At 37.9% G+C, this 21,800-nt stretch overlaps 2 protein-coding genes and 1 pseudogene across 6 annotated transcripts in view; 1 reads left to right on the top strand and 2 right to left on the bottom strand.

Annotated features, from left to right (window-relative positions):
- LOC107588190 (exocyst complex component 6B-like) overlaps nt 1–18,075 on the bottom strand; it is a 101,302-nt gene extending 83,227 nt beyond the window's left edge. For 2 of the 3 annotated variants that reach the window (XM_016276215.1, XM_016276216.1), the window contains exons 1-4: nt 17,891–18,072; nt 2,568–2,733; nt 2,333–2,380; nt 2,133–2,223 (exon numbers count right to left, since the gene is read on the bottom strand). In XM_016276215.1, the coding sequence (XP_016131701.1) occupies nt 2,133–2,223; nt 2,333–2,380; nt 2,568–2,733; nt 17,891–17,979 (394 nt within the window). In that variant the 5' untranslated portion in view covers nt 17,980–18,072. Of the gene's footprint in view, nt 1–2,132; nt 2,224–2,332; nt 2,381–2,567; nt 2,734–17,890 lie in introns of all 3 variants that reach the window. The other variant, XR_001609556.1, reaches the window with a different exon arrangement.
- LOC107588192 (bcl2-associated agonist of cell death-like) overlaps nt 1–20,860 on the top strand; it is a 22,811-nt gene extending 1,951 nt beyond the window's left edge. The window contains exons 2-5 of one of the 3 annotated variants that reach the window (XM_016276219.1): nt 7,400–7,405; nt 19,251–19,399; nt 19,700–19,905; nt 20,016–20,860. In XM_016276219.1, the coding sequence (XP_016131705.1) occupies nt 19,258–19,399; nt 19,700–19,905; nt 20,016–20,129 (462 nt within the window). In that variant the 5' untranslated portion in view covers nt 7,400–7,405; nt 19,251–19,257 and the 3' untranslated portion in view covers nt 20,130–20,860. Of the gene's footprint in view, nt 1–7,399; nt 7,406–18,321; nt 18,475–18,503; nt 19,152–19,250; nt 19,400–19,699; nt 19,906–20,015 lie in introns of those variants that run through there. The other 2 variants (XM_016276218.1, XM_016276220.1) reach the window with 2 other exon arrangements.
- Nucleotides 20,861–21,200: 340 nt separating this feature from the next.
- The window catches only part of LOC107588191 (glyoxal reductase-like), a 994-nt pseudogene continuing 394 nt past the window's right edge, over nt 21,201–21,800 (bottom strand).

Genomic DNA, 21,800 nt, shown 5'->3' with positions numbered 1-21,800 from the left:
TGAATACTTTCCGTACCCTCTGTGTATATATATATATATATATATATATATATATATATATAGTAATTGGGATATGATTGGACAAGCTTACTTAACTTAGTGATTGATATTGGGATGGGAAGAGACTTTTAGTCAGCATAACAAAAAATGTTTTTGAACCAAATCACCTACCCTGCTTTCAATTTCTTTAAAAAAACTAAAAAATCTTACTGACCACAAACTTTTGAACAGTAGTGTTAATATAACTAATAGTAACTAAAGCCTTATTCTGATGGGACTAATTTTCTAAATGACGTTTGAGTTACAGTTCTTATCACCCGACATCTGTGATGCCACGTATCGATTCGGACAGGACTAACATCTCCATGTTTATTACAGAGGTGGGAGGGTCTGTTTTGTACATCTTTGCACAAAAAGATCAAGAAGAGGATGATCATTCTGAGATATCTCTTGCATTAATTTGATGGTGGCTTGCTCTCTCAGACCTTGTAAATCAGGTAGATGTATTGATGTGTTAGTAAACCTCTCAATAATTCATTGTGCTCTCTTCTGCATGCAAATGGATTGATTACCATTAGTATAACCACAGTTTTACTACAAATACCATGGTTAAGCTATGCTTAGAATAGCAAAACCATGGTTAATTTGTGACCGTTTTTTTTTTTGTTTTTTTGCAGTAAAACCATGTTTAAAAGGTACATATGTAATTAAAACATTATGTAATTGAGTGCAGAAATGATGGCAAGTAATCTTACCTGACGCTGATATTACAGTAGCTAATCTTAAAGGGGTCATATGATGCTTTTTTAAAGATCATTATTTTGTGTATTTGGTGTAACAGAATATGTTGACATGCTTTAATGTTCAAAAAACACATTATTTTTCAAATACTGTACATTATTGTAGGTCCTATATGCCCCTCCGCTCTCAAACGCTTAGTTTTCTACAAAGTCCCTCCTTCCGACAAGCGCAGTCTGCTTTGATTGGCCAGCTGACCCAGTGCATTGTGATTGGCCGAACACCGCAAGCACTCGTCGGAAATGTAACTCCCCTTACCATAATCACGAGCTTCATCTTTCAAAATAAATGTAAAGACAGTAAATAATGTCTTTAGTTTTACCATCAGTTCAAGCCCGAAAGGGGAACAGACACAGTAATGATGCAGTACACAAGCCGCGGTTAAGACAGCTGACTCTACTGTGATGTGACGCTGTCTCTCTCTCTGTCTCTCTCTCTCATACACACACACACACACGATGCGCAAAACTCCGCATTTGAACAGTCAATAGCAAATACTTAAACTAGTAACAAAACATACTTACAGTCGCTGATTCAAAAGCGTCAGATTGTCATAGCAAAGTCAGAATTACCTCCTCTCCTAGGTTCATGAAACGGTCGTCCATAAAATGCATTGGTGTTCTGTTGTAAGTGATCTTAAAGATTCCTAAATGCATCTACTTTCGGAAGGCCAAATAAAGTGCTTTTGCTTTCACACTGAAACACACAGCGTCTCCCTGACATGGCTGCTTCAACACTAACTGTGGTTACTGAAACCACGCCTTCTTTCTTTGCGTGCACATTTGGGTGCATTATGCAAATATTCCCACATAGTGAGGTAGATATGTGGGGGCATGTTAGAACGAGCTGTTTTAGGGGAGTGTGGCAGAGTCTTAACTTTGATATAGAATATCTCTTTGGTTTTGAGACTTTAGTCTTTGCAACTTCAGGAATCACGAACAGCTTGTAGCACTACAAAGAGAAAGGAAAACTTGAAATCGCATCATATGACCCCTTTAACAGTTTACGCGATCTGGCTTTTGATTTAGTTTTTTGTTTTGTTTTGTTTTTTTTTATTTATTTGCCGGGAGACAAACACATTGAAAATGTGTCTATGGTAAGAGTGTCTATGGTAGTTCACGTTGGTCAAATCACACAAGGAAACGTGTTGTGAAAAAAATATTGTTGTCAATCACAGACATTCGCATTTGGACAAGATTAGATTTCTCAGAGGATCACTGAGTTTGCCGAAAAACAGTAAGTAATTTGTTCTGGAATTATTACAAAGGTTGTGTGAGAAAAACAGACTTGGCAGATTCGAACGGGATTAAAATCGCAAAGTACGATGTTTGTACCTGGTAAGCAGTGTGTGAGTTTGTCAATGGTGGTGGCGATATTCCTCTGCTGCAGACGGCACTGTCTCAGCTCATCCATTGATGTCAGGAGCTACAGGAGCGGTAACCACCGATTTTAATGATATTGATATGTTAAAATATTTGCTTTTAATGTTACAAGTTCTGAATCAAAGACTAAACTAAGCGAACAAGACACCCACCTCCTTGCCGTCATTTTGGAGCTTCTGATTGGTCTCAGTCACCTGACACTGAGGAAGACAAAACAACCAATTATCCGGGAGTGATCAAAACAGAAACAATACAAGTCAGGATTTTTTTCTGATGTATTACACACAAGTTGTTCAAATCTTTTTTAGTTTTATATCTATAACGTTTCTTTTTTCTTCTCTCTGGTTTTATAGAGTTTTCTCAAAACCTAATTTCCTCTTTCTGCACCTTGAGTTTCTGGGCTTCTCCGCGCACTTTGAGCAGCTCAGTAATGGAGTCCACAAAGCCTTGGAAGTGATGGTTGCACATCTTCTCAATTTCACGGTCATGATTGCGGATCCGCCCCTCCAGTTTATCCATGAAGAGTCCATGATCCTGTCCATCATAAACAGACCTTCCAGGAAAACAAGGAGAACATAAAAGAACAATGTCAAAATTACTATATATAAAAAATATATTTAGTCTTCATTACATGTATGCTACACACAACATATTATACTATTACTGATTGTTTACACACATAAACGGACCACTAAAAAGATTAGCAAAAGATATATGAAGTGCCTTGTTGCTCTTTAATTTTTTTGAAATTATCCAATATAATCAGCAACTTCATAAATTAGATGATAGAGTGAGTGAATGCAAATTAAGTAAAACATAGAATCTTTCTCTACTGTCACTGACACTCTACTGTTGTTTACCACTAGATGGCAGTAGAAGATATGAAATTACCACTCCTCAACAAGCTCAGAACTTTAGATAAATTCATGAACTTGATGCGTCTGTGTTCTGTCTTATGTGTGCTGTTGCTAGAACCAAAGAGTCTTTAGCAATATAGTTTCTTACACTACCAGTCAAAATTTTGGGGTCAGTAGAGGTTTATGAAAGAATTATCTTATGCAGAATTCTCATATTATGCAGAACATTACTTATTGGACACATTCTTACTGATGCTCTTACTGTCGCAAGTCATTTTTGCCAATGCACTGATCACACTGCAATAGCGTTTGCCTTGGCTGAACAGCACCATCAACTTGTTGTGTGCTTATTCTAGTGAGTCAGAAGAGAAGCTGAGTATCTCATGCCTTGCGGTCTTCTAACAGCTAATAATCACATGAGGTGAACACAATCATTGCCCTCCTATTTGAAAAACACAACAGTGTCAGTATACTAGAAATGGTCATGCCAGAATTGTATTATTAGGTGCTTTGTTGGTTAACTTTATGCAAAAATAAATCCCAAAGGTAAATGAAATGAAAGGTTATTTGAGTACTCCGAGATGAGACAGTGATTTGAGAGTAATGAGCTGCAGTGACTGCAAACTCTTCCCTGTGTTAGACAGTGATCAGATTTCAGTGTTTAGCCAGCACACTGCGTACGAATATATTCTCTTTTAGAGCTTCTAACGTTACCTCAGAACCTCCAGATGGAGTTCAGCCCTCGCCATCAGAGAAGGATCTAATCCAGGGTCAATAAAGCAGAATCTGGGGGCCAAACTTTGTTCAGGACAGTGTTTGCTTTCAATGCCTGCAATGTATGAGCATGCAGAAACCTCATGAAATAACAACACAACAGTGTCAGTATACTAGAAATGGTCATGCCAGAATTGCATTATTAGGTGCTTTGTTGGTTAACTTTATGCAAAAATAAATCCCAAAGGTAAATGAAATGAAAGGTTATTTGAGTACTCCGAGATGAGACAGTGATTTGAGAGTAATGAGCTGCAGTGACTGCAAACTCTTCCCTGTGTTAGACAGTGATCAGATTTCAGTGTTTAGCCAGCACACTGCGTACAAATATTTTCTCTTTTAGAGCTTCTAACGTTACCTCAGAACCTCCAGATGGAGTTCAGCCCTCGCCATCAGAGAAGGATCTAATCCAGGGTCAATAAAGCAGAATCTGGGGGCCAAACTTTGTTCAGGACAGTGTTTGCTTTCAATGCCTGCAATGTATGAGCATGCAGAAACCTCATGAAATAAAGCTTATCTCTAAAGCAATTACATTACCATGTTTAAGGTAGGGCTGCACGATAAATCGCATGCGATATTTAACGTGCATCTTGTCAGTAAAGCCATTCTGTAATCAGCGGTAAATCTCCATCACATGCGGGCTTTCACATGGAGCAGCATTAACTACACAGAGCCGTTGTTCACCGACAAGCTGCGCAAAACATGCGCAAAATAGGTTCGTGGTTTTGCGCAGCTTGTCAGTGAACAACGGCTCTGTGTAGTTAATGCTGCTCCATGTGAAAGCCCGCATGTGATGGAGATTTACCGCTGATTACAGAATGGCTTTACTGACAAGATGCACGTTAAATATCGCATGCGATTTATCGTGCAGCCCTAGTTTAAGGTGATTTACGCAATAAACTACACATTGATTTCCTATATTCCTATAGTTTTATAATTGATTATCAATTCTATTGATTAGTTGTTGCGGCCGTAGTCAGAGAACAAGGGAACAGTCCTTTGATAGGGCTTAGCTCACAGAATTTTCTGCCAAATTGATATGACTGACATCCTGATTCCAAAACAAAATCAGCATTTGTTCCTATTTATAGTATATATGGCTATTTTTTTAATTATCTGCATTTTTAGCCCTTTTTGGATGATCATTTCTATTGTGGTTAGTGTAGTCGCGGTAACAAAATTTCAGTGGTTGGTACCAATACCAGTAAAATTCCACGGTTCAGTACCTGATTTGGTACCAAAAACTACTGTAACGGTTATTTCAGTTTTTTTGTAATAAGATTAATAAAATTAGTTAATTATTAACTCTGTTAGTAATTGTAAGTAAAAGCGCAATGTTATTGTGTGATGTGGGTTTTTTTTGGTGAAAAGATCACTACTCTGCGATCTCAGTTGCAGCCATCTGTATTAGCTTTAATTTATATTTAATTCATACTTTGAAGAGTAGGCAGTGGTTTATTTTTTACATTTTTACCTCTGTTGAACTACCTGGTACAGTAAGTTTGAAAAGATAAAAGTGCAGATCGGGTGTGCTATTACATCATAGACAGAAAAGTGCAGTGCTTTTGTTGGTGTGAGGTGCTGACGTGTGTGTGTGTGGGGCTTCTAACTTTAGATCCTCTGATCTATTTCCGATCCATTCTGTTTCCCAGCTGCCATTGAGCTATCTAGATTTCAGTCAGCCAACAGGATATGACATCATAGCACACATAAGCATAGGTTTTCCTTAAGTTAGTTAGTCGAGGGTGATGACAGTTTGCAGAGGAAATGTTGTGAATAAGAATGCTGTGTAACAGTTCAGCACACACACACACACGTTTACTTAGCTATCTAAATGGGGACATTACATAGACTTCTATTGTTTTTATATACATATAGTTATACCCTTTTTCACCTAAACCCACCCAGACCCCTCACAGATAACTTTCTGCATTCTTACAATTTAAAAAAACATTTGTTTACTGTATTTTTATACCAGTTTTACAAATGAGGACGTTCCCAAATTGAGGTTTTTGGCGATTTTTTTCGATCGATTTGTCTGGTTTTGCTCACTTTTGGGTACAAATTTGTCCCCAAAATATAGTTAAGTAGGTACACACACACACACACACACGCACACGCACACGCACACACACAGAGCTAAGAACAATGTTGGCATTCCTAGACCGAATGAATTAGGCTGCATTTGTTCAAATAGATCCAGTATATAATCTAACAGTAATATTGGATAATATCATTAAAATTTTTAATAACTTTTAAATAACTGTTTTTCTATTTTAATTTATATTTAAAATGTAGTTTATGCCTGTGATGGCAAAGCTAGCTGAGTTTACAGCTCTGTTTTTGTAGGAATGGAGACACGGATGGCCTTCAGTTGTTCATTTTATGACACCCTTGGTGTTCATTTTAGAGCAGAAAAGCAGAGTAATGGTCCATTAATTTGATACAACACATTTCTGGACATGATGGCTTTTCTTTCAGTTTGGTGACAGGCTTGGTTGAATGTTCTCATATGCTAATAAAAAAAGTGACATTTTTTAAATTTTAGAGAATGTGTGTGACATGTTTGAGTGGAAAAAGCTCTCACTCTCACTCTCTCTCTCTCTGTGTGTGTCATATGTCCATTATTTCTCTACCAGTGAGTGTTGGGAAAATGTCAGGCTCTAGTTTTTCCTCAAGGAGGGTTTCACATTTCAGTTTTTTGGAACGTGACCTTGTTTCCCAATAGTACTTGTAAGGTTTATTTGTGGTTTACACGTGCTGTGAAACAGGTAAAATCATTACATTAATACAGTCAATAGGGAGATATTCTTAATGCAAATAAACTGTTTTGACTTTTTAAATTTGATTTAAGAGTCTGGACAATGATGCCTGATGCTTATTATTTTTTTCAAATAACTGGGCTGAGAAGTGTCTCACACAGCCGGACCACTGCAGCTGGGCTATTTATGATTTGTACAGATTTTTGTTTCTTGTACTTGACTCTTGCTAAGCGAGTTGTGCAACACAGATTATTGAAGATGGCCCTTACTTCCAAAATGTTTAGTGGTTATTTTTCTTTCTTTTTTTTTTATTAATATTTTATCAATAGGTATTATTTATTTATTTGCATTTTTGCCCTTGATAGAATGGTGTCAGAGGAGACAGGAAGCAGTGGGAGGAAAGAATCAATTTTTTTTTTCTAATTAAAAAAATGTGCCCTTGTAATCCCTCATAAATATCTCCTCATTTTAAGGGCTGGCCAAAAAGGTTGTTCAATTAGCAATCAACAACAATCCAAACATTTCTCGATGGAAAAAATAAAGTCATGCCAGAGATTTTTTTCTCTCATTTGAGTATGTAGTTTCTGTTTTATGCCAACTTTTAATAGTCATTTTGGTCAGCATAGACTATTTTAGGCATTGCAAGACTAATTGGAGCATGTCTGCTCATTTGTCTGTCCCAGTGTTTTTTTTTTCTTCCCTGTACAGGACTCATATTTCCTTCCAGCACCTTCCACTAGATAAAAAAAAAAGCTAAATTCAGGTTTGGATGTGCTTGCAGCCCTGGATTTGAGGTGTGTTTACTGTGTGTGAGTGTTTGTGGAGGAAGCCATCGGTGACATCAAGACTGTGCTAATGGAAGGAGGACATTTCCTGAGCCACAGGAAAGCTGTGCTCAGGAGAAGCCATGTGCTGCTGGTGTGTTTGTGTCCTGAATTAGTCTGTATTTTACTGAAGATGACATAACATGCTTCCCTGACAGTCCTCCTCACTATGACATTGTATGTTAATCATGGTTAATTTTCATATGATAACCTCTATCAGGAGGGTGTGATATCTAAGACTCCCCTTGCTAAGTCCTGATTCACCTTCCTGCTTCCCTTACTACCGTATGTGTATTTATTTATTTTTTGCCCATTGTCACCATTGGTTTGCTCACTGAATGTATTAAAACGTTGTTGTCTGTAAAACTGCTTTGGCACAGTCTGTATTGAGAAGAACACTATAGAATCATATTGAATTGAATCAGATCTAATCGAATTGTGTTCTGTTGTCACTTGTTCTGGAAACTGGTTGGTATGGACCAGTAAAGAGCAATATTTGACATATATTTTGAAATAAGTTGCTGTGTTTGGTCTGAAAATAAAAATATGTACACTTACAAGTAGTGTTGCTTTCGCCAACGAAAATTGACTAAATATCGTCGTCAACGAACCTTTATCACGTGACGAAAACGAGACGAGACGCAACGTAAATGCTGGTCATGTGACGATGACTAATTAAATGTATAATGCAATATTGTTGACGAATAAAAACGAGACTAAATGTGGTTTACAAAATAAAAACTATGCTAAAATGTCTCTTCATTTTCGTTGACCAAAACGAGACGAAACGAAATGTTATAACGTTATTTCGTCTCGTTTAGTCGCGTTATTATGCATGGAAACATACTAAAACAGAGGCATGTACCAGGAACGGCACGCCACAGAAAAATCTGAGGTCTTGTGGGAGGTGACAGAGGGGGAGTGAAAAAAAAAAAGAAGAGAAAGGTAGCAGCAGTCACCCTAGAAACTGTAAATTCCTCTGTGGGTCTAAATGCAGAAATAGTGAGGGCAGAGACGGGCCATGGTGCAAAAGCTGGAGAGTAAGAAACAAATAAAACCTTCATGCTAAAACAGACTGATAAATGTAGCAGTGCAATGCCAGAAGTAAAGCACTGAGCAACACAGAATGTTGGCCAACCTCTAATTCAAACATTACAGATTTTGAAAGTACTCCTTGCAGCAGTGCACAAAATGTCGATCTAAAAAACAAAAAAACTGATTAGAGAGCAGTTCTATTTAAAGGGGTCATGAATTGAGAAATCAAAATTCCCTACAAAAGCTGGAGAGTAAGAAACAAATAAAACCTTCATGCTAAAACAGACTGATAAATGTAGCAGTGCAATGCCAGAAGTAAAGCACTGAGCAACACAGAATGTTGGACAACCTCTAATTCAAACATTACAGATTTTGAAAGTACTCCTTGCAGCGGACTCTGCTTTAAACTGCTTTGCGTCTCTCCGTCAAATAACCTCACGTGCATGATGCGCCATTTACGGGGGCTTATTTAAAATGAAAACTCATTCTCTGCCAGCAGGAGGCGCTTTTAGAGTGATACAACTGGTAATGTATATCGAAATATCGGAAATGTGTTTAAAAATCATATCACCGTTATTGAAAAAAATTATATCGCGATACATATTGATATCGAATTATTGTCCAGCCCTACGTGAGGCGCTCCCTCGAGCATGCTAATCTTAATAAAATCTTGTAGTGTGTGATGCGCCACGATTTTCAAATCTTGTAGTATGCGAGTGTTTAAGATTTGAGAAAAATTTGCAAAGATTCTCCTTATGCGTGTGCTGCAAACAGATTTCATAATAGGTTAGGATTTTCAAACTAGTGTGAGCCCAGCTTTAGTCTAAAAACAGCTTATATTGAAGCCAATCTGCCAAAACGACAGGTTGTGGAATGTGCCACTTTATGATGTAATAGTGTGGCTAAACCCCGCCTCCGCAGAAGATCAATGCCTGCTTCTACAGCACTGCCTGTTTAGCCCCACCCACCGATTCCCGCATGTAGTGTAAATAACGAGAGAGACAAACACAGGTCTATGCAGAAACCAAACGATAAAGATGCTCAGAAGACAACAAGGTGTTGTGCAGTGCCAAGTTGTGGAAAAACACAGTCTTTGCATTGCCTTCCTTCTGATCTCAACATTAGGAAAGTGTAGATTAACTTTATTTTTACTGAAGTTCCAGACCGCTTCAGTAAGAACTTGGTCCTTTGTTTACTTCATTTTACCATGGATTCGTTTACAAACAAAAGCACAATTCGTTGCAAGATTTTCAGAAAGATTGAAACTAATAGATGATGCTGTGCTGACTATACTGAATCCGACAGTAATGTCGCACCACACAAGTGTGTTTTTATTATGCGGTTACTATTGCTTTTTGTCTGTTATTACAGATAATTTGATATGTATTGAGTATTTATACATTTTTAACCTAATCACAGCAGCGTCCATCTGTGAAGGATGTAGGCTGTCAAACATACACAGCTGTTAGCCAATCATAGCAGTGGGCATTTACTTCCGAGTCTAGAATCCACCACACCTGTTCAAACAGAGCGTTTTGATGAGGGGAGTCAAATCAGGAGAGAAAATAGCCTACAACTTCTAAATTATGAAGTTTTTTGATGTCATCTTGATAACATTATAAGTGGACCTCAGAGAACAGTACAAAATAATAAAGTAAGGCAGTTCATCATGACCCCTTTAAACCAATGCAAAGGCACATTTCAAGTAACAAGACTGAAAGATCACAAAGATTAAAATTAAAGGTGCACCAAGAAACTTTTCTCTAAAAATATGACAAATATGTCTAAAATGTTTTACACTTAAATGAGATGAAGTCCCCAGTCATATCAACTGCACAGAAAAGGATGTTTTATTCATGGGGTGGTTGCCCCTTCATGGGCTCACATGACAAGTTGATATTAGCAGCCCCCCTACTATCTTAGTTATTGGTCACAACTATGCCTTTAAATAGGATATTTCTAAAATAGCAACCAAAAAAATCCTTCTGCATAACGCTCCATCCATGGCAACAGGGGTTGCAGGATGGACCAAGCAAAACAAACAAAATATTACTTGGTGCACAAGTAATTAATTTGCCTAAACAGGTCTTTTATTTATTTAATTGAAGTCAAATCAACTAAATGGAAACAACAAGAGGCAGTTTGATTATCTTTAAAACAGAGGAAGCAATTAAGAGCTTATCAAAGTCCTAATCTAGTAAACCACCAAGTCCACTGTGGATAAAAAAGGAAAAAATAATTTAAAGGGGCCATATGATGTTGCTAAAAAGAACATTATTTGGTGTATTTGGTGTAATGCAATGTGTTTATGCGGTTTAAGGTTCAAAAAACATATTATTATCCACATACTGTACATTATTGTTTCTCCTCTATGCCCCGCCTTTCTGAAACGCGTCGATTTTTACAAAGCTCATCGATCTGAAAAGCGAGGTGTACGCTGATTGGCCAGCTATCCAGTGCGTTGTGATTGGCTGAATACTTCAAGCGTGTGACGGAAATGTTACTCCCCTTACCATACTGCGATGCCGTGTACCGTGAGTGGAGGCTGGCGGGCTAGAGTGAGCAGAGGCGGGCGGGCTTGAGAACGGCGCAGCCAGTGGATTCGATGAAGGAGCGTCCGGCGGGCTTGCGGCAACCACATGTGACGACCCCGAACTGGACTCCGCTTCGTCCACGGTGAAAGCCGATCCGGCGATCCACAGCGCAAAGTAGGGCTGAACGATTAATTGCATTTGCGATATCGCGATATGAGAAAAGGCTGCGATTACACTCGGTCACGTGACACGTGAGAGTGAAGTGGTGTGTTCCACTTGAAGATCAGATCAGTGTATGACATCAAAGTAAGGCGAGAGAAGGCATAAGGAGACGTCCGCGCTCTCTTATAGCTCTCGCAGTACTTTGATGACACACACCCATCGGTCTAGGAAAGGGGGGCAGAATTTTTTTATAGGTTTAAAGGCGGGTGCAACCCCAAAAATTTGAGAACCACTGGTCTAAAGTTAACAGACAGTGTTTAGTGCAGTCCACATGTTTACATGTTTATTACAGTGACTTTGAATTACCTAAAGTAGTGTGGTAAAGCAACAGACTTGTTTTTATATTTCTGCAATCTACTTTAGTTTGTGTGATTTGTTACTGACTTTCATATTAATGTTTACACCAGGCTATTTAAACATAATTATTACATGCTTACAAGGTTGGAAGTTCAACAAATCAGTCAATATACTGTGATTGTAGTTGTTAAATAAAAATGTAATTCATATCAATTCATGCATCACCTAATTTCATCGTAACATATAGGTCTGGCCTACAGAAAAGAACATTTATGTTTAATCTATCTATAATAGTGTGTTGGTCATACTATACAATGATTTATAGCTTGTCTTTGTTGAATAATACAGAACATAAAGAGCTTTAAAAAATAATTGCATATTAAATCGCAATCGCAATATTGGTAAAAAAAAAAATCCAAATTAGATTATTTTCCAAAATCGTTCAGCCCTAGCGCGAAGTTGATGTATTTCCTCAGCGACCAGCACGGATCAGCTCTAGGCATGACGAAGCAAATATAGTGCTCTTTTGGAAGGCCAAACAAAGTAGTTTCGATTTCACAACGAAACACACAGCGCCGCGGCAACAACAATACTACAGCGAGAATAAAAGTTATGCCTTCTTTCTTTGCGTGAACATTTGGTCAGTGTTATGCAAATCTTCCCACACCGTGACGTAGTCATGTGGGGGCGTGTTTGAACGAGGCATTTTAGGAGGGCGTGGACAAGTCTTAACTTTTATAAAGAATATCTCTTTGAGTTTGAGACTTTAGTCTTTGCAACTTTAGGGATCTTATCTATGCACGAACAGCTTGTAACACTCCAAAGAGAAAGGAAAATGTGAAATTGCATCATATGACCCCTTTAACAGTTCCATGGTAATACCAAACAGACAAGTTAAAGCAGCCATAGCCCACTGAACATCCTTCAACCAAAAGCATCTCAGAGTTTTACAGCGGGGTCTGTAAGTAATCTCGTGTGAGCTTTTGCAGTGACTCAGCTGGGTGTGGACCTGGCTTCACCTTTGTGGTAAATTGGTCTCAGCTTCTCTGCTGAGGTTTGTGGCTGCAAAAACATTACATATATGAAACCTTAGCCCAAAACCTTGCTCTGCTTAACTGTACCCGATTGTTGCTGCCGTCACTGAAACTGAACAGAATAAAGCAATGCATTTAAAATTCTACTAAAGTTATAGAAATGTGTCTTCCTAGGCAGCTTACTGATCAGAGTCCAATTGCAAAAAATGTCTAAAGTTAAGAAAACACTGTTATAATAAAAATAGAATACACGGGAAAAACATAGTTATAACAGAAACTATAGAAAGTGTATTGTATATAACTAAAGGGGTTTCTTGCAACTAGCTGCAGACCTCTGTTCCAGTCTTGGCACCCTGAGGTTGGAGATCCTTAAGAGATTTCCGTCATCATCAAGTGTATTGTTTGCAGGTTAAATGTGTGTGATTGCAGCTCTGTTGTAAAGGTCATTAGTTGCCAGTCTGAATATTCCCAACTGTGTCAGCAAGTAAATGGAATGAAATGGAGAAGAGGAGAGACAACTGATTGCTGACTTGAGGAATGAATGCCCACTTCCAACTGTGCCCATTGTGTGTGCGCTCTATGATGCTTCCAGACAGGTTAAAATTTATAACTTTAGTTGCCACATCACTATTAATATTACTAATATCTAGGATTAGGAGTTTGTTCTCAAACCCAAGCCAGAATATCAAGCAGACATAGACTTAAAAGAGCTTAAACAACCTAGCAAAGCATAAAATGTTTTATACCAAACATTTTACTGAATATTTTTTACATTTTTTAATGCAAGCCATGGAATATGAAACTCTGATACAGTTCTCAGCCTCTGGTCTTTAAATAAGCAGTCCTTGAGAAATGTTCCAACAAAATAATTGGCTGTGAAGTGTTTGTTCGAAATTCCTCAGGTGGATGCAGGAAAGAGTCCAAAATATTTACAACATTCCTCTTGCCATAATTGGAACGAAGAACCACGTTTCCAAAGCTTCAGTCCTCTCTTCCGTTTTGAGGTGGTTAATCACCCTACAGGGGTCAAGACAACAACCCACACAAAATCCAGGAAATCAAGGACACTGAAGATAGACAGAACTTTTAAACAGAAACAAGAGAAACTGGATGAGAGAGAGAGAGAGAGAGAGAGAGAGTTTGTAACAGCTGAGAAGGTATATGCAGCAGAACAAACAGTCAAGTGTCCAGCATGCAAGTCACTGTGGTCCAGCATGTGACAGTGACAAGAAACTGATTCCTGGTTCTCCGAGATGCACACACACTGAATAAACTCATGGCTGATAGTCAAGACTAAATTTTATTCCTTCAGATTTTCTTATGTTTGAGCTCTAAGTGCCACATTCACATTGCAGTTTATGAGTTTAATATGGTTGTCACTCCTCTTCTAAGTGCTTAATAATGGTATATACTTCTGATAGGCACGAGTACGGAGTCACATTACTGAACTATGAACATTCAGTAACAACTAAACAAACATTTACAAAAAGGATTAATCAGCAAAAAGAGGTGTACAGACAGAATGGATTCAAAAAAAGAAGTTGCTAAAAAAAATTGCTACATGGGAACTAAAATGGCTGTACATTTCACCAGGTAAACTCACACTTGTGGCAGCTGTAGTCTTTATTCTTTTTAAATCATAATAACTGCAACAATTGTGTTACAGGAAACATAATGTTCCTTCATTAGTAGAAACAGGAATTACTAACATATTTGATCATTTGCAGTTTATGTATTTCTGGTAAATTTTCCTTGAAGACAAAATGCATCTAAATGTTTTCATATTCATAATGTTGCAACCACTCTGCTACCCTCCGTTTCAAAACCTCTGAATTAGGGGATTTGCTTTCACTCAAAACTGATAATATGAAGAAGTATATAAAAGGCCAGGATCTGTAACTGCAAAAGATTTAGCTTCATAACTAAATAGTTGTTCACTTTTAACCATGCAGACTGAAATGGGTTTACGTAAGCAAGACTCTCCCTAAACTTCTGTGCCATCTTAAAGTCGAGGTATAATAGCAACAGATAATTTCTTCTGTTAACAGAGTTAAACAGGTTATCGGGAAAAAATAAAATAAAATCCAGGATGGGACTTGGTTCTATCCATCAGTTGTTGACTGAATGAAAGCAGATCTGAATGCGAGCTAGCAGTTGATTGTAAGGGGTGGGTTTAGCATAGCTATGTCAGCAGCAACAAGTCTGACATTTCACCGGAACATCAAATTATGAGTCTGACATTTTAATAAAAAAATGTATTTAAAAAAAATTGCATGAACGAATTGTTCACAATTAGATAAAAAATGTGTATTTAGACAATAAGGTGAATTTCCATTTCATAATAATTTTAATACTCCTAGATACCTTGGAAAGGTAGCAAAAACAGTAAAATTTAGAAATATTTTCCATTTGAATATATTTTAAAATGTAATTTATTCCTGTGATACAAAGCTGAATTTTCAGCATCATTACTCCAGTCTTCAGTGTCACATGATCTTCAGAAATCATTCTAATATGCTGCTTTGCTGATTGCTACACGGCTAAACCATAGGAATGTAATCACAAGTCCTGACGTGTATGAACATTGAAACAGACACTCACTTCTTCTATAGAGCGATAAAAACGACTTGTACACTACAGACTGCATAAAGCAATTTCTAATAGCCATAGCCAGTCCATTTATATGAAACGACCAAAATAATCAAATAATTATAGTCTGAGCTGAGCGGGAGTGGAGGCAGCACAGTCTGGGGAAACTGACTCACTAAGGCAGACCAGCCCAGGCTTTCTCAGAGTTCTCTCTCTCGGATACACACACACACACACACACACACACACACACACACAATTCAGACCTAAAGCCCCAAAAGTCCTGTTAGATGTGTCTTCATATGAGGCCAAATAAAGTTCTCAAACATTTAAGAGTCATGAAAAAGAAAAACATGCTGCATGAGACATCAACTATCACATGGACACAATATAACACAGATAGCCCATGGAACAAATGCTAATACCAATTTACGCTGTTTCTACTAACAAAACACACTGTTTTTTTGTTTGTTTGGTTAAAAAAAACAAGTCTCATTTGTTAGCAGCTGTGCTACCAAAAGTCTTTAGAAAGAAGTACTAAAATAGAGATACCTGTTTGTCAACCGATTAAAAGTAAACCACTGTCAAATGCATCTGAGCTTAAAATGAGAGGCATTTAAAAATGGCAACAACTAAAAAAGTTCAAGCAGACATCTAAATTGAGGAGATAAGAAAAAAGACTTCAGACTTCAGTTTCAGCCAACCATTAAAAAAAATGCTGTTATCGATTAGCTTGTTAGTTTATTGAGCCTTGTCTGGAATGTGTTGTACCACAAGGCATCTAAAAGCACATCAGAATGTGAGAGGCCCTCCACTGTCCTTGTAGTACTTTAAGGAAACACTGAGAGAACACAGCCTATTATATCTGCACAGCCAATTAGCAAACAAAAGTGATGTACCCTTGCTTTACTACACAACCTGAACTTACAGTATGAATCATGGGAAGTCTCTGCATTACTTGAGGTCCTTCTAATGTGCAGTGATGGTAATAGTGCAGGAGAGATATATGCGCTGTATATGTTACATACTACTGGTAAACATGAATTTTAAAAAAAATTGACCTAAGGTAGTTTGAAATGATACAGGTCTCACTATGTGCTTGTGAATCAATCAAAAAGATGTCCATTTTTATAAATTGAAATCGCATCATATGACCCCTTTAAAATCCATCTTTTTAATCATATCGTGAATGATTCAACCACGCCTACTTAATTGATTTATTTTTTTATTTATGCTTGTATTTTTTTTAAATGTCTAAAAAAAAATTGACCTAAGGTAGTTTGAAATGATACAGGTCTCACTATGTGCTTGTGAATCAATCAAAAAGATGTCCATTTTTATAAATTGAAAAATTGAAATCGCATCATATGACCCCTTTAAAATCCATCTTTTTAATCATATCGTGAATGATTCAACCACGCCTACTTAATTGATTTATTTTTTTATTTATGCTTGTATTTTTTTTAAATGTCTCTTCGATTATTTAGTCCACTTAAACACCTCCCCTCTCTAGTGACTGCAATCTTACATTCAGATCTCCCTCCATCCAATTGATGACCGATTTGTACATCAAAATATGAAAGAAAATATCCGTTGATACTTTCATCGACTAAACATTCACACATAACCAATGCTAGGAAGCCAGGCTGTGCTTGCAATGTCACCTCGCTAATGAAAGTCCCATCAGAGGGTGTGAGAATATGAAGCTGTTATCAATGTGCCCTGCTAGCACCAAAATTAGCATCACAGTTTCACTATACACACAACATGTAAAATAAACTAGTCGCCAAGTAACAAGAGCTTGATTAAATCAGTGATTGGTAGAAGTATCAAAGCAGCATAGTTGACAGATGCAGGTCAGCTATGTGGAAAGTTAACAGAAAAGGCACAATTCTATTTCCTGTGCACATTATGCTCTCTACATTCTGTGTACTTGCTCAAGATATTGTGAATCTTATGATTGTTAAGCAGCCCAATCATCACAGATCAAATTCACTGCAGATCTAAACTGTAAACAGCTTTATTTGAGGCATGACGTCTTGACTTTAAAAATAACTGAATGAGAAAAAAATAATAAATATAGGCAATGAAAGATAAACTAAAGCTGAACCAACTAACCTAAAACACAACTGGCTTGTTGATTTCCTCTCATAACATCCTTTTTAGAATGTCAACCATTTCTGACAGACTTTCTGACATTTAACTGAAATCTGTGGTTTGCAAGTGTAACGTTAGCTCAATTTGGTTTAAAAAGTTGAAACTCCACAAGAAGTATGTTCACTCGGTGACAACTGAATTTGGTTTTCATTAGAAACTTTTAACTTATTTCTCCCATAACTATCCATGTCCAATAAAAACAAATGTGTCATCAAGCTCTGACGCAGAAATACATTTTAGGAAAAAGCTAAATGCCAACTGTTTTGAGAAGTTAAAAGCCTGGGTTACTTCCTTAAATACAATGGACAGCAACAACACAACACAGTGCTCGCGTTTCTTTTGGTTTGTTTTCAAATAAAGAGCGTTATTCATTACACCCAAACATCCGCCCGCTCTCCGGGAGCCGTGCAGCGGGACATGTGAGAGGAATACTAACTAAAACTTTCTCTAAACCGCCACTGAGCACCTACTTTACCAGCCTGACAACTTGAATGGAAGATTTCCTGGCAAGTCTCTAAAGTGAGAAGTTGAGGGAACAAGGAGAACAGCCCCTCCGGGACCCTTTGAACCAAAATGTCACATCACACCCCGAGCCCGGTAGTCTCCGGTACGGTTAATGAAGACTTACCGGAGTGTTGGCCCGATGCAGTTAGTGTCTGTGCTCTCAATCTCACGCAGGATTCGCTCGTGCTCTGCCGCTGTCTCGGCGCTCGCCATCTTCCATAACCTCGCGACCACAGTCTTTGCTCGCGACGCGCTCTTGAGAACACAGCGCCCGGAGAGCGAGAGAGAGAGAGGGGGGGGAATACTGGAGCTTTTACTTCCGGTATTACTGCTGAACTATTACTTAAAATTGTATCCAGTAATTTTATTGCATCATTATCATAATAGCAAACGTCTTATCATTTTATTTATTTTCAATTCTACAATGCGTAATACATAGATATATATGCATATCTATGGCGCTATGGGTGTCATTAATTGCTGAATGATGACCACTGTCCATAGCAACACTAACTGACCAGTTTAGTGCTCAGTATCCTGGACTGTGTGTGGGCTGGAAGTGAAATGCAGTTGCGCTGCTACTCCACATAACACGGGTGCGTGTCAGGACAGCAGCAGGAATCCAAACAGGGCCAGTGAGTCCAAACATCCAGACACCCAGATCACCCGGAAGACTGTACGTAGGACGCCGACAGACTCAAGAAATCGGTAGGTAACTCGATATCTGACTCGATAGTTGGAATATTAGTAATTAAATAATGAACGAAGCGATGTTGAAAACACTACAAAGTAGGACTGAAACTTTGAAATGTTAGTAACCCGCGGTCGTCGGACGATGTAACCACTTTTTAAGGCTTTGTGGTGGCACTGAGCCTCAAAGTTGTAAACAGAAGTTTCCCGTTGATCCCTGTTTTTATTTGTGACCGTATGAGAATACAACCTTATCTTAAAATGTAATAATTATGGTTGATATCATGATAAGAAACTCGACAAACATATAAGTAGTTGGGCATTTGCAGAACTAAATTTAAAAAGCCTGGTATTGGTAATACAGTCATTGTTATGTTTATTGTTGGATAATGCTTTTTATTTCTCTGAAATCAGCTCTGAGAAATATGTCTGTGTCAGTTTACACTATTGTCGCGGCGGGAAAGTCTGAGTTCAGCCCATAACACTGTTTGTTTTTTGGTTTTGTGTTGTTTTTTGTTATTGTTATTGCCGGTGGCTCAAGAGTGAAATGCTGCGCAAGTGTTGCCAGAAGTATTGTACTGTTTGCTTCATCTTCACCAGTAGCTTATAGTTATATGGTTGATCCTGACTCTGTTCTTAGTTGATGTATTTCAGAATAAGCTAGAACATACAGCCATGGCTTAGAGACAGAAAAAGTTAGTACAGTAGTCAATGTTTCCATTTTCTTAAACCGCAAATATATAAATGTGCATAAATGAACATGTAATTCACCGACTTTTTCTATTAACTTGCAGTTTAATCATGGCACAAATGTTCAGTATCTCTGACAATGAGTCGGACACCGAGACATCGGAAGACTGTGAGGACTCGGACCTGACAAAAAATAACAGTGGATCACCGCAGAAAACAAACCATGATCTCGCTGTGCCTGATAGGCTGAAAGGTGAGTCAGTCTCAAGGGCCTGTAGGATAATAACAAGAACATACGTCATTTCTGTTGTATCCTGGATACACAGCAGCAGACCACAATTACAAGCAAATACAAGAATGTAGTGCACTGCTCAAAGTCTCAACCATAATTTTTCATTGGAATAGACTCTGTGTTGGCATTGGTTTTAGTTTTTAAAGCCAATAATGAAACAAATTTGTTTCACATGAAGAAATACTTTAAATGTATCCTGTATGTATATGTAAGGTCTGATCAGATCAGTCAAGTGTCATTCAATATCAAATGTCGTTGTAGGAGAACAACTAGGGAGACACAGGAATCTTTCGATGAATGATGAGGACCTGCTGGAGACTGGGGCTGCAGATGAAGGCGATTTGGTTGGAGGTGATCCATTCAGGCCTAGATCTCGCTCGGCTCCTCCTGCTTTGTGGGCAGCTAAGAAATATGGTCGACAGCTAAGGAGAATGAGTGATGAGTTTGACATCCTCCTTGATAAAGGGGTAAGGAAACTGGACTGTCAAAGAAATATATGCTATAAACTAAATATCTGTAAGATACTTATTAAACAATGGAAAATTAAAGTGTTTTTCTTATCTTAAATCTCTTACAGATGAAGAGGGTGAAGAGTGCAGGAACAACACGTCAGATGCAGCAGTCACCCAGCTGGTTCGCTTTCCTTTGGAGTCACAAAGAGTCTGATGCGGAGTCGCGCCCCGCAGAGTGACTGACAGTGAATGAATGATGGAAGAAGAGAGAAAAGAGGACTACTGTACATAACAACTGGTGGCGGGAAAAAAGGATGCACTGCTGTGAAGTGAAGGAATAAGTGCATTGACTGGTTTTAAACCTTTTTCATGAACTGCACTGAGACCATTGACTGTTGAAAAGCATGATCGGTTTCTCACTGGCATGTGCTATCCCACAAAGATGACAAAAAAATGGAGAATCTCCAAATTTTCTTAAGCTCTGGGAATATTATGCAGTAAATCTCATGAATGTGAGAAAGCTGAATATCCGCAGACTTTCTGTCACTCTGCCACATCAGTTTTTCATATTCAGATGCAATATTTTTAACAAAAGCACATTAAAAAGAAGTTAAAGGTATTTTATTTTACATCATCTGTTAAATTTATTTTTAACTACGTTTTTAGACCGTCAGCTGTTTAAAATCAGTTTTTACTGTAAAGGGACTTTGGTCACTTTGAAGAGTCATCTTGCTTTATTACCATCTGAGTCATAAAAATCTCTTGGAATTGTCTACAACCAATAAGCAAAAGAGTCCAAAAACCAAGAATGGGTCTAAACACCCAAGAGAGCAGGAGACTTAATCGTTACTGGTATTACTTGAAAATGAACATTTTCAATGCCTTATAATTTTTTTTTAATTAATTAAAAACATTTTATTGTGATGTTATTTTGTTATTGTTTGTAACCGATAAAAATAAACCACTTTTAGCACGAGTTGTCCTTCTTTCAAAAGCGTAAAATGTAAGTACTGTTCTTCGTGTAATAGAATTTGGCAATATATATGAAACTGCAGTGTACTTGTGCATTAGTCATACTCTACTCCTTTGTTCCATCTGAGGTGCATCAGAAATTGTAAACAGTTTGGACATACAGCTTAAAAAACACTCCTGACAGTATCTCATAATTCCCTTTAAAATTATCAAACAAAAGATACAACAGCAAGCTAACCATGAAATAAAGAGCCATTACATTTGTAAAGCTGAACAACCTCGGAACTTCTGCAAGTGAAAAAATAGAAATAATAAAAGTTTTTATCAATGAGTTGTCTTTAAGACACTTGTGTTGGATCCCAGCAGAACTTCTCCCCACAATCAAGAGCAGAGAGCCTTTCCATGTCCTCCTCGCTAATCTCAATGTCAAACAGACGCCCATTCTCCACCACACGTTCTGGCTGACATGATTTTGGCAGTACTGGAATGTTCTGTTGTACGGCCCACCTCAGCAACAGTTGGGCGGATGTCCTCCCATACTTTTTTGCTAAATCCAGAACCACATAGTCTGATAGTAGAAGCCCTGTTCCAAGAGATGAGTATGCCTGAAAACACACCCCTCTTTCCTTACAAAGTGCACTCAGGTCCTTTTGAACCAGCTTTGGGTGGAACTCTACCTGAAGAACTGCGGGGGTCGCTTTATAGCTCTTCAGCAGCTCCCACACATGTTCTACTGTGTAATTAGAAACATGATTGATATGTGATCTAAGATACAGAATTTTGGTTTTATTGTTTTACAGATTTAAATGTCTTTGTATTCCCCTATTGTTATCTCAATAAAAAAATAAAAAAAGTTAAAAAACAAAACAAAGCCCCAATAGCCCGAAATTTTCCTTCGGAGTAGAACTCTTCCAAGACTGTCCAGCGTTGAGCGCGGT

Source organism: Sinocyclocheilus grahami, unplaced genomic scaffold (genome assembly GCF_001515645.1).
Source record: "Sinocyclocheilus grahami isolate Dianchi unplaced genomic scaffold, SAMN03320097.WGS_v1.1 scaffold99.1, whole genome shotgun sequence".
NCBI lineage: Eukaryota > Metazoa > Chordata > Actinopteri > Cypriniformes > Cyprinidae > Sinocyclocheilus > Sinocyclocheilus grahami.
This window is presented reverse-complemented; position numbering and strand designations above follow the sequence as displayed.